We start from the raw sequence: 12,740 nt of genomic DNA, 5'->3' as shown, positions 1-12,740 counted from the left end.
TACATGAATTGATATTTAGTAGAGGCAAGCCATGGGCGAACGTGGTTCACGACCGTGTTTGTATTCTCACCTCCGAACTCAATCTTTGGTTCTTGACCATTCATGGAGTCATGATGCGAAAATCTACATTAGATAAATTCCAAAGATGTTCCTAAGTTTTTTTTAGTCTTCCTCCAAAGACTTGTTGACGACTTCTAAAACATTTTTTTAATAAAACATTTACAATGCGGTAGTCAACTATGCGATCACACCGCGTAAGCAGATAAAATCACGCTTACAGACGATGATATGTACTATAACCGGGTACTAATTTGGGGAGACAAGATTACATGTCTACAATATATTAAACTTAAAATTAGTCATACTTATACTAAACATGTTAATTTTAAAAATTGACAACAGAAAACTAGAAACTACTTTTATTTTATTTTCATAATTTTGTTTTTGGTTGAGGGGGAAAGGAGTGGCTACAAATTTGTAGTGGGAGATACCGCTATCATGAAAGAGTTCTTGGGTAAATTTATGACGGGTGAATGAGATTCCTTTAGGAAGGTAGGCAAGTTCGAATCCCAAGAAATAGCGGGCTTGATGAGATGCTTGATGCTGAATTTGGCAGCCAAGTAACATATGATAGTGTCGATGAGTTAAGATTTGTTACCAATGATAAGGAGACCGTTAACATAGACGATGATAGTAAATCATTATCACGGCGTTGGACAAACATGGAGTAATCATTTTTGGACTTGAGAGAAACCATGTAAGAGAAGAGCTCAAGTGAGTTCAGCGAACCGTTGATGACTCGCTGGCTTTAGCCCATATATTGATTTTTTGAATTTGCATACCTGGTTATGTGGATTATGACTCGCTGGCTTCGTGAAGTTCATCGTGAAAAAAGGCGTTATTGACATCCAATTGGTGTAAGGGCCAAGACCGAGCAGTAGCAAGAGAAATAAGATAGCAAATGGTGGTCATTTTGACGATAAGGAAAAACTTTTCATCGAAACCCACCCCAGGAATTTGAGAAAAGCCACGAGCCACTAAATGCACTTTGTAGCGGTTAATGGTGCCATCATTACATATTTCAGCTCATAGACCCAATGTTTGCCGATGGCTTTATTACCTTAGGGAAGGTTAATTAAATCCCATGTGTGATTTTTTAGTAACGCATTAAGCTAGGCTTGCATGATAGCTCACATTTGTATGGAGAACAACTTTGTTGTAAGACCTGGGTTCATGGTGAGAAGCAACAGAAGAGACCAATGCATGAAACTTATTACGTAATGCAGAGAATTGGACAAGTTTTCACCAATGACCAATGAGGAGGGAGTTGGGAATAGTGGTGTCGTAGTCTTGTAAATAGGTGGGTGGTTTGTGAGTGCAGGAAGATCGATTGAGAGTGGAGTCAGGAAGATTTGTGGGTAAAAAGGAAGAAATGGGTTAACTAGGGATTAAAGAAAGAGGAGTGGAGGAGGGTGGGGCTAAGTGAGTTAAAGGAGGATAATGTAAGTGTCTTGAGGGGTGGGCTAGAGTAACGGGTAAGAGGAGGGGGTATTAATTGAAGTGTCGAGGTCATGGGGATGAGGGAAAGTAGGTGTATTTGTGGGGTGAGTTGTCACATCAAGAAAAGGTGGAGTGGAGGTAGGTATATAAATATGGTCCAAGGGAGAGAATTTATAAAAGTGGGAAGGTGGGGAAGGGTTGAATAAATTTAAGGGGAAAATGTTTCCATGAAATATCACATCACAACTAGTGAACAGGGCGACTGTTCCAATGTCCATGACTTTGTACCCTTTTTGCTCGAAGGAATATCCTATAAAATGCAGGGCCTATCATGGGAAGAAAATTTATTGCGATCCTTTTTTAGAGTGGTAACGAAGCAAAAACAATCAAAATAACGGAGATGAAGGTACTCTGGCTTTTTGTTAAGAAAAAACTCAAAAGGAGCTGCGTGTTTGAGACTTTTGAGAGGAAAGCGATCTATGAGCTAATTGGCCGTGAGAATACATCATCCCCAAAATTTAATAGGTAAATTAGATTGAAATTGATTGTAGGGCCCTAGCTATCTTCAAAAGGTGGTGATGTTTGCGTTCAACAACTATGTTTTGTTGAGGGGTGTCTCGGATGCTAGTTTGATTTTCTATTCCATGTTAAGGATAAAACTCTTTGGCATAGCCTTCACATAATTTGAAGGCATGTTGGTTCTAGTGGTCTTAATTATTGTGTCAAAATGTGTTCAGGCAGAACCGATAATGGACTTGATAACAAATATCATATTGGTTTTGGATTGCATTAAACGGGTCCATGTACTACGAAAGTAATCATCCACAATAGTTAACAAAAAATTGTGACCGGCATGAGTTGGGTATTTGTAAGGACCCCAAGTATCGGTGTGAATGAGTTTAAAAGGGGATATAGTTTTAATGCAGCTAGTGGGTATGGATTGTCAAGTTCGACACGCTTGTGGGAACACATGGAAAATATGTGTGCTTGATGTGCCATCTGGCCAACAAGGTTTTAAATGTAATTTATCAAATGGAAGATGCCCAAATGCAAATGCCACATGAAAATATTGGACTTTTAATTTGTAGGAACATTGAAACATTACAAAAAGAGTTTTGAGCAAAATAGTCTAAGGTAATAGGAAAAGAAACATCATTACAATATTTTTGGGTGTTATCCTCTGAAAATGGTAAAACTGAGCTATTTGCAGCAAGAGTGGTCTTATCAACTTCATCTTCTTTCTCCGGGTTGAGTCCACATAGTTTAGTCCATTTTTGTGTTTACTAAGAGGCACAACCATGCTTATGGAACGATCGTGGAGAAAACAAGTAGAAAAAGATAATAAGATTTTACATCCTAAACGAGAGGTGAGTTTATTGACGGAGATGGGATTAAAGTGAAATTCGAGAACATGTAGAAGATTATACATAATGAGGTTGTGTCGTCTTAGACGAACACTGCCCTATGTGTTTCACTTCAGCTTATGGTCGTTGGCTGTGCTAATGTTACTGTAAGGACTAGTGATTTTCTTATAGTTTATGAAACATGAAAGGTGAGTGATTATATGATTGGTTTCACTACTATTCAAAATCCATATGGGTTGCGTAATAGAAATCAAGGGGCAAAAGACTTTACCTGGGAGCATGGTCGTGGCGGAGTTGTGCGGAGTTGTGCTTATTCCGTTGTTCAGATTTTGTTTGTTGATCATTTCCATGAGACGATTGTATTGCCTTTGACTGATCATAGGCTTCCCATTCGCACTTCCACCTTCACCCTCTTCATCTCGACTCTCAAGTGGTGTCTCCATGACAATAAGCTGCAACTTTCTTGCCTTTTTCGTTGTTGTTGTTGAACTTGTAGTTCAGTGGGTAATCATTCAACATGTAACATCTTTTTGTGGAGAGTCGCGGGTATTTTACAATGGTCATAATAATTGTTATTCTTCTTCATCGTGTTTCCTCTGTAACCAGTGTCGGTTTATTCCCCCTTTTGGTAGTCATTGAGTTGAAATCTGTTGTTAAATCCTTGCTCAAACTTCTTGTTGAAAGAAGCCATAGTCGATGCTTTTGGTTCCACAGTAGCATCCGTAATATCTTGCTGCCTTTCTTCCTCAAGAAGTGCATGGTAAGCTTGGTTTACATAGGGAAGAGGCACTTTCATGAGGAGATTGCCCCCGGTTGTGTTATATAGTTCATTAAGTCCCATGAGAAAGTGCATAATATGTTAGTCATGAATTAGTTGAATCGCAAGTACATGTGGTGGTATGTGAGTGGGATCCATGTATTCATCATGGAAATTTTTTAGCTTGGTAAGTGATTTAAAGGCTGTTTTGAGAGAAGTTTTTTGTGATATCTTTGTGAATCTTGTATATTTTATTCCACTCATTTGAGTATAGTGAAACTCATGTTCAGACCAAGTCGCTACTAGGGAACCATAATACAAAATGCTTGAAGCTATATCCTTGGTCATAGAATGGATTAGCGAAGAAATAACCATGTTGGCACATCGCTCCCGTTGGCTAAGGATGGGTGAAGCAATGCTTAGTTTAAGACATTTTTTAGTTACGAAACTGAGTTTGTTTTTGTCTTTTAGGGAGATAATGCAAGGTTTTCTCCATTGGTTAATTATAATTGTTGTCATTAAGGAGTTCAGGAGAAAGGACATAACTTGGGTGGTTCACATGGTGGAGGATAAGAGTTTGAAATTAGTCTATTTATGTGTTTGTTCTAGTATATGACAGTCATGATAGATGAGTGAAAAAGATTAACAGCTTTTAGGTAGGTGAAATATTGATATGACTAGACCAATGGTGAAGCAAAAAAATAGAGGTAAATATGAGAAACGATTTACGTGGGAAAAATAAAGACGAGTGCTAGTTATGGTGCTATGATACCATGAAAACTGTAGTGATAAAATAATGATTTATTATCTGAAGGATGAAGAAGACAATGCTCATCTCAATGATTTTTTTGTGTGTATTTGAAATAAATGAAGAAAGTGAATAATATATCTTACAACCTAATATCTATCAACAATGCAAGGCACATATATATACAGAGATTAAGAGAAACCTAAAGAAAAGAAATAATAATGGACAATAGGGCCAAATATAAAATTAAGAACACACATATGAAAGTGAGTGGACCTAAATGAAATAACAAGGTGTGTTTCTTTTAACCTAAAAGCAAAACAAGACATAATGATAGAAGACAGGGGAGAACTCGGAGAAGCTATGAAATTCCCATTTAAATGAAGTAGATGCTTTTGAGGTCTCATCTAAATCTTCATTTGCGTCGTGCACGGAATCATGTGAGTTATTCGAAGTTCCCGCATGTGGCTCGTAATATGTATACATTGAATAATCATCATTGCTAGTTTCCACGGTTTGCTCGGGATCAACATGGACAATTAATCATCAAATCACATCTAAATCCAACTTACATCATATGGTTCTCTACATACACACACAAAAAATCTATACCATATCATCTCTCCAATCTAGATACGTCATCATAGTACAAGTGAGAAGTAAGAGTTTTATATTGAAGCCAATAAATACAACGAACTCGAGCTTGTTTCTCACCCATAATCTAGACGACAATGTATATCTGATTGGAGGTACTCATAATTAATCCCCAGAATTGGATTAGAATGTACAATCATACTAAGCCCAATTTTTCATTACCATCAGGAGAAAGCCCAAATGTAGTCCAATTCTGGGATCGAGTAACTATAAAAAGAGAGATATTTTGAGCCACGAGGCCACATATCAAGCCAACCCACAAACCCTAAATCACCCAATAATAGTGCACATAAAAAAGGGAATTAAGTTAGTACACATTCATCAATAATTAGTACAAATTTAGTGCCAAAAAGAGAGAATTGATGTAGTATTACCTTGACATACAAATTGAACTTGAAGGCAAGCAAGCATGCAATTGGCATGCCAATGAGGTAGAACGTCCCCAAATTTATGTAAACAGCTAAATGCTGCCAGCCACATCCCCTGCACACCGCTATTGACAGGCCAAAACCAATATAATTTAGCAAGCACGAGAGTAAGTTTACACAAGATGCTGGAGAATGTGAGGGGGTGTATAGTGCTCTAGGTACACTCGGATGTATAGTGAATGTACTCGAAGATTGTATTGATAAATGAAAATTTTGACGGTTTAGTACCTGATAAAATGCCTTGAATGGAGTCGAGAAAGATTGAAATGCAAACCAAAGGTGTCATGGAAGCAAATGCACGCATCATATCAGTGCTATCGCTGAAGAAACCTGCCCAACCATCATGGCCAAAACCTAGAGCAAGAAGTACAATAGAAGTTAACAGGACTGAAAGCTTCAATGTCACACCCATTGCATGCTTCGCTTGATTTGGCCTCCCTGCTCCAAGCTCATTTGAAACCCTCGTGCTACCAAAAAGTTAAGAATCAAAGATTAACGTTTGTTCCAGCTTTTGGTATTAGCATTAAAGTTGAGAGAAACTATTATTGAGATTACGGAAGTACCTTGCTGCAGCACTCAAGCCATATGTAAAGTTGAAAGCAGCTGCTTCTGTATTAACGCTGGTGATAGGAAAAATGATTATCACACACATAAGAGTTTAACGTTGTTAAATCTATGCTATAGCTTAAGGAAAAGGGTGAGTCACATTCCATTATTCTTACCACATTGCAATTAAAGAAGTGGTTATTTCAGAGTTCGGAAACAGGCCAGCCAACAACACCAAGATCTCAAATGCCCAATACTCCAAACTGATCGAGACATCATTCAAATTATGTACACATTCACATGTTAGACAAGGACAAAAATGTTAAAAAACAAACAAATATCGACCTTGTTCACTAACTAGTTCACTTGGTTCAAACCAAACTGTATCTATGCAATAGTTCACAAAAAGAACCAGCATTATGGTAAATTGTAAAATTTTTTATAGTAACGAAAACTTATTTTTACTGATTAGAACTTATTTTTTGTTTCTTTTTACTAATTGAAGCTGGTTATTGCTTTTCTCTTATGTAGTTTACTGATATTTTACAAGTTCAAACTGATTTTACTCATAAATCTGCATTTCCTGATTTAAGCTCAACGTTATAGAATATATTACATTTTTTAGTTGATGTGAACAGAGCTCAACAAGGAAATCAAAGTTGCACCACTTACCAGACCATAGCAGCAGAAGGTAAAGCCAATTTCAAGTTGCCAATGACATGATGAAACGATTCCTTGGTAATCCCAGTCCAAGTGTGCTTGCAATATTTACTATAGTTCACATAAAGAAAAGCATTACGGCTGAAATCCAAAATGTGATGGAAGTAGCCAATGCGGTGCCACTAAAACCGAGGGGGGTGCAGTAAACCAACACATAGTTGATACCAAAATGCAAGAGCAAAGGCACAACAGAACACACAACAGTAGGCCAAACTACATATTGTGTTTGGAGGTACCTCAAGATGTTTTGGATGGTCCCAAAGGCAAAAATTGCTGGTATTAGACATCTGAGGAAGGTAGCTGCTTCTTTAGAGATTTCAGGGTTTTGATGTAGGAAAATCAGAATGGGTTCAGTAAACCACCAGATTGCTGATATTAATATGGCGAAAAAGAATGAAATTATACATGATGCTTGAAGATAAATTCCCAGCATTTTGTATAGTTTTGCACCATACCCTTGCCCGCATAGTGTTTCAAGTGCACCACTTAGACCAAGCTACATTCACAAACAATGTTCATAGTTCATTAGCATATGGACCACAGGATTAGCAAATAATAGTAATAGCAATAATATAAATAATTACGAAGAAGTAGTACGACTACTGACCATGAACGCAAAACCAGTAACATAAGCCCAAGAATTAGCAAGAGTAGAACCAGCAAGCTGAAGCTGACCCAGATGACCCGCAAACATAACAGAAACCAGCGGAATGAGATAGTAGCACACATTCGTTAGCACCATAGGCAAGGCATAAAGTATTTGCTCCTTAGCTTCTTTGGAGTCTATCATTCCCCCCCACCATTTTCTTTCTTCTCCTTCCACCTCCAGCAATGGTGTCGTACCATCATTGTACTGGCTACTGCTCCTCATCTTTGGCGATAAAAGTTCGCCCTCTTCCTGTTGAGCGTTGAGTAATGTAATATTTTGAGAATTATAGGCTAGAAGTTCAAGGTAATTAAGCAAATTTATTTTAACATAAAAACCACTTGCAACCAAATAACATAACTACATAAGCAGCCAATAACCAATAAGTCCGAGGGAAAAGAGACACCCTACTAGGATGGGTTCCCTTTCTACAAATGGAGTGACAACTAGACAATTGCATGTATGTTAACTACTAGTACTACATACTTCATACGTTTATAAGACTAGCTAAGGGTTTGTTCTCTTCAGCTTAATTAGTTCAAAAAAGTTCAGAAAAGTTAACAAGTTCAGAAAAACTAGAGAAGTTCTAAAAAGTTCAAATCAGTGTCTCTTCTCGTACTGTGTACTGTAATATAACAAGGCTGCAGATCATTTGGCACATAATCTTATGTTTCATGAGCGCGCAAAACATATCAAAAGGGATTACCACTACATATATAAACAAGATGATGTTGGTTTCCTTAGTACTTCTCATGTTTCCAGTCAGTCTCAATTAGCTGATTTGTTCGCCAAAGCTTTGTCTTGTCAGTAACATCATTCTCTCTGTTTCAAGCTGGGTCTTGTTCCCAGTTCCAGCTTGAAGGGGGTGCATCACACAGGCTTTGTAACTACTAATATGAGTAATATCAATATAGTATCTAAATTTGCTAACTTATTCTGATATTAATTTTCAAATAAATTATAAATAGTTAAAAATATTACTAGTAAAAGCTTGCAAGTTGCAACACCATATAATAGACAATTAAGTACATATATTGTTTATGTATGTAAAAAAAAAAGTCGATATACTTTCAATCCTCAATATTATCCAAAGTATTGGAGTGTGCCAAACCAATTTTTTTTTTCCCACCTCATTTCTACATGAACTCATTTGATACAAAATTTATTTAAACTTATTGAAAATATATTATAAGGTGTTATATGAACCTTATTAAGGGTACATTCTCTTGACTTTAGAAAAACAAGCTGGTCTAATAAATTTAGATTTGACACTCAATAAGTTAAAATAAATCCAAACCACTTATGATCATTTTAGTTAAATTTAGAATAATTCATATATATCCCGTTAGGTTCAAGTAAATGAAATACACCTTAAAACAAAATAGAACTTTTTAAAACTTATCAGCAAGTCTAGCTGGCACTCCCTTTTAATTTCAATTTATATAAATAACCCCTATAACTAATAAATTATTAGTAATGCTTAATATTCTAATAAGTAACTCCAAAACTATAAGTAATGCCTCATATATTAATTAATATCCTCAAAATATAATAGCTAACTTTGTAATTGAAAAAGAGGTTCTAATAAGTAACAGTTTATGTAGTTGCTACATCTTTTGCTAATAATGAAACAGAGAATAAAGCAAATGTGCAACATATACCTGGCTATCTTCCTTAGAATTAAGTGAGGATCGTTCATCCCCGAAATCATTTTCCAATCTCTGATCGTGGTCTCCCATCTTAGCCCATCTCCGAGTCCCAAAACTCGGCGATACGGAACTGGTCCTGACTCGGATCGGACCATTATTTAGAGCTGAAACTGAGCTGCACTTACACTGAGAGGATACTACTCTCCGACGAGTTGAGCTGAGTGAACTCGGGCTCAGTTTACTCGGAAGTAAGGTTGAGTGAAATGGCGTCGTAGCCATATTCGGTGGTGGTAGACTGGACAAGGCGGATTGATGGTGGTGCTGATACGGGAATGTGTGGAGGAGGAGGCAGAGGAGTTGGCTTGAGTTACTCAAGGACTGTAGGCCGTGTGGGCCCTCCTCCAGTCGTGGAGAAAATGAATGGACTATTGAACACTTCCTGACAACGAAAAAAAATATGGGTTTTGCTATTTGACGTCCTATAATTTCTTACTAACATCCTAACATACATACTTTCATACTGTATTTATACCTTTTTATTTCTTTTTATTATACTTTCTTTTTCTTTATCTTCCCTTCCCTTCCCCTCACTCCCACTCCTTCCACCCCCACCACTAGAGCCACCGTCGGCCATCACCATGCCCCACCACTAGAGTCACTGTCGGCAATAATCATGCCCCACCACCGGCCATCCAAACAAAATAAATCCCACAATACAAAAATCACATCCACATAATAAATCTCACAAAAAGAAAGTAAGATTCAAATTTATGAGAAAAATAAAATTGAATTTTTTTTTTTTAAAAAATGGTGAGGGCGTCCAAAGTAGACGCCCCACCACAGGCGCAGGCGTCCATGGTAGGCGCCTGCACCTGTGGTGGAGCGTCTACTCTGGACGCCCTCACCATTTTTTTTTTTAAAAAAAATCAGTTTCTTGGTTATCGGGGTTAAGCTCGCCGGAAATTTTGTAACAGCTCGCCGGAAATTTTGTGACAGTGATGGTGGTGGTGGTGGTGCAGGGAAAGGGAGAAAGTGGAGGGTAGATAGGAAGTGAAGGAAAGGGGTAGATGAAAGAGAGAGTTTTGAGAAAGAGAACCTGAAGGCAGAAGAGAATATCAATTAGTTGAAGATGATTGAGATTTGAGAGCAGTCCATCTATGTCTTTTGTTTCCAGATCTTGGTGCAATGTGTGTGTGATATTAGGCAATATAAACTAGTCACTAATAATTGTAGAATTTTGCTATTCGTATACATGGAGGGGTATTCCAATGAGTATAGTACATGAAGGTGGGCCATTGTATTTATTGTGGTATATTTAGGGCGTTAATAGAGAAACTAGGGCGTCGTTTAGCAATACAAAAAAATATTGTAGGATGTTGGGGGAATAAAAGGGACCTGCAATGTATTGGAAAAGAAATCTTTAGCTATCGTTCCTTTTCAGACTAGCTTGCAACCGTCGAACCACCTTTCTCCTCAGATGGGACTTCTATTCAGAGGTCCTTGCACCTCACCCTTAATTCACGCAAACTTCTTTTCCCCTCTCCTTGCCTCTCACATCACCTCTTCACCTTTAAACCCACCCTCCTTCCTTTTAGATAATTTTACCCATCCTTTATCTTTCTTACCCGAAAAAAAATCAAAAAAAACCACCTTTCTAGCATTCATGCTTCTCCTTTTCCGGTGGACGAGAAGGATCCGGGACTCTCTCCACTTCTGCCCGACATCACATACACTCGGGGTTTACTAATGCCCCCAATAAAATTCCCAACCCCAATCCATGTGATCCTGTCCCCTGCAACCTCAGTCGTAGTTCATACAAGACCCTATATGACCTTCCCGGAAAATTGGGTCAATCGCACACTTTTCTTCAGAATGGACATGATGAGCAATTGGTCAAAAGTCCACCCTTGGGAGTTAAGAGAGATAATCCTTAATCCAGAGAACACTCCACAGATGTATCTCACGATGCAAATGGTATATCCTGAAGAACCACATCGAATGGTGCCAGCGCACATTCCATGTTTCTCGGATGTCAGCAAGATATCAAAGCTAATGGGAATTATCATCACATGGTGGACCAAGAAGTTGGGAAGGGACTTAACTATGCAGTGATACCATGAGAGTTACAATTTCTGGCGGATCCCACACCCGTTCTTCCACGAGAACAAAAAGCCCTATCAATTACAAAGAACTGGCTCATGGTGCAAGCGGGAAGCGCAACCGACAACATCAAATGGATTCGGTTGACAAAACCATGCAACCAAATAACTCTAAAGTGCGCATGGGGACATTGCAAGAAAACGGGAGAAAGAATGTCCGGGATGAACATGAAGATAAACAGCGAAATTGTATTCATCTCCGTAGCGGGGAGGATGGTGGCGCCAAGCCACTCAACCCCACCGGAAATTATGGCAGAGATACTGAGTTTTCCCCCACCAAACCTCGGAATGTCAATACTTCTATGGAATGCTAGGGGAGTAGCTAGGTAAGGGTCTAGGAGGAACATCAGACAGTTGATTAGGGACCATGACCCGATGTTTGTTGCGATTACGGAAACCAAAGTTGCTAATACAGATATGGAAGATGTGGTGGAATCATTGCCTTTCAACTCCTATGTGACCGTCGAGCCGGCTGGGTACTCGGGCGGAATCTTAATCCTCTGGTATAAGGGACTTCATTCCTTTATTACAGTAGAAAGAGAACCCCGTGCACTACATGAAGTTATTCAGGTAAACCCTACAACCTCCTTCTATTTATCTATTATTTACGCAAATACTAAACACAAAGGTAGTATGGAAATGTGGGATAACTTAATAAAAAAATCCCATAACATCAGCTTACCTTTGTTGGTTATTGGAGATTTTAACGAGATCACCTTTAACCATGAAAAAGTGGGAGGAAATCAACCCAAATTATGTAATATGATGGCTTATAGGGAAACAATGGAGAAGTGTAATCTTACAGACCTGGGTTTCGTGGGAAACAAGTTCACCTGATTTAATAAGAGGAAAAACGACCAATTTTCGAACGCCTAGATCGCTGCTGGGCCTCCCCAGATTGGATGTTACAATACCCCCTTGCTGTAGCCCAAACCCTGCCTCGTTTGTCCTTTGACCACAACACCATATTTATTAATTTCAGACCCTCCCCTCCGGCCCCTTATAAAAAATTCTTTAAGATTGAGCCCAGTTGGTTTTTTGAGCCCATGCTTGATGAAATTGTGATTAAAACTTGGGCTGGGTTGTCCCAAAATCTTGACATAAAGCTCTTCAATCTAGCGGACACACTCACTAATTGGGCTGGTTTAATTAATAATTTTTCAAGAGATAAGAAAAGGACCCAGGCCCGCTTAAACGAGATTCAACTTGCTTTAGAAAATGATCCCTGCAACTCTTTTTTGTTTGACTTAGAAAATGAACTCCAAATTAAGTTTGAGCATCTTCTCAATCAAGAGGAGAGCTACTGGCAGTGTAGATCATGCACAAATTGGCTAATGCTAGGGGATAAAAACACTCATTTCTTCCACCTCTCAACGATAATTAGACGTAAGCAAAATAGGATTGTTTCAATAAAAAAATGAGGTGGGCGAATCCTTTTCATCTCTTGAGGACATCAGCTCGGTTTTTCTAGATTACTATAAATCACTCTTTTCGTCAAGCTTAAGTAATCACCCGCCTAATATTCTTTCCAGCCAGAAAATTGATTGTACTTCTTGTCCCTCTATGGAG

General features: G+C 38.3%; 1 protein-coding gene across 1 annotated transcript; it reads right to left on the bottom strand.

Moving 5' to 3' along the window:
- Positions 1-4,452: 4,452 nt before the first annotated feature.
- LOC104899312 (protein DETOXIFICATION 18) lies at positions 4,453-9,466 on the bottom strand. The gene is given in 9 exon segments (XM_010686482.4): positions 4,453-5,288; positions 5,398-5,516; positions 5,680-5,918; positions 6,015-6,071; positions 6,174-6,260; positions 6,670-6,787; positions 6,790-7,213; positions 7,325-7,615; positions 9,025-9,466. Coding segments are annotated over 9 exon segments (1,731 nt in total). The 5' UTR covers positions 9,292-9,466; the 3' UTR covers positions 4,453-5,159.
- Positions 9,467-12,740: the final 3,274 nt, after the last annotated feature.

This window comes from Beta vulgaris, chromosome 7, assembly GCF_026745355.1.
Source record: "Beta vulgaris subsp. vulgaris cultivar EL10 chromosome 7, EL10.2, whole genome shotgun sequence".
In the NCBI taxonomy this organism is placed as follows: Eukaryota; Viridiplantae; Streptophyta; class Magnoliopsida; order Caryophyllales; family Amaranthaceae; genus Beta; species Beta vulgaris.
This window is presented reverse-complemented; position numbering and strand designations above follow the sequence as displayed.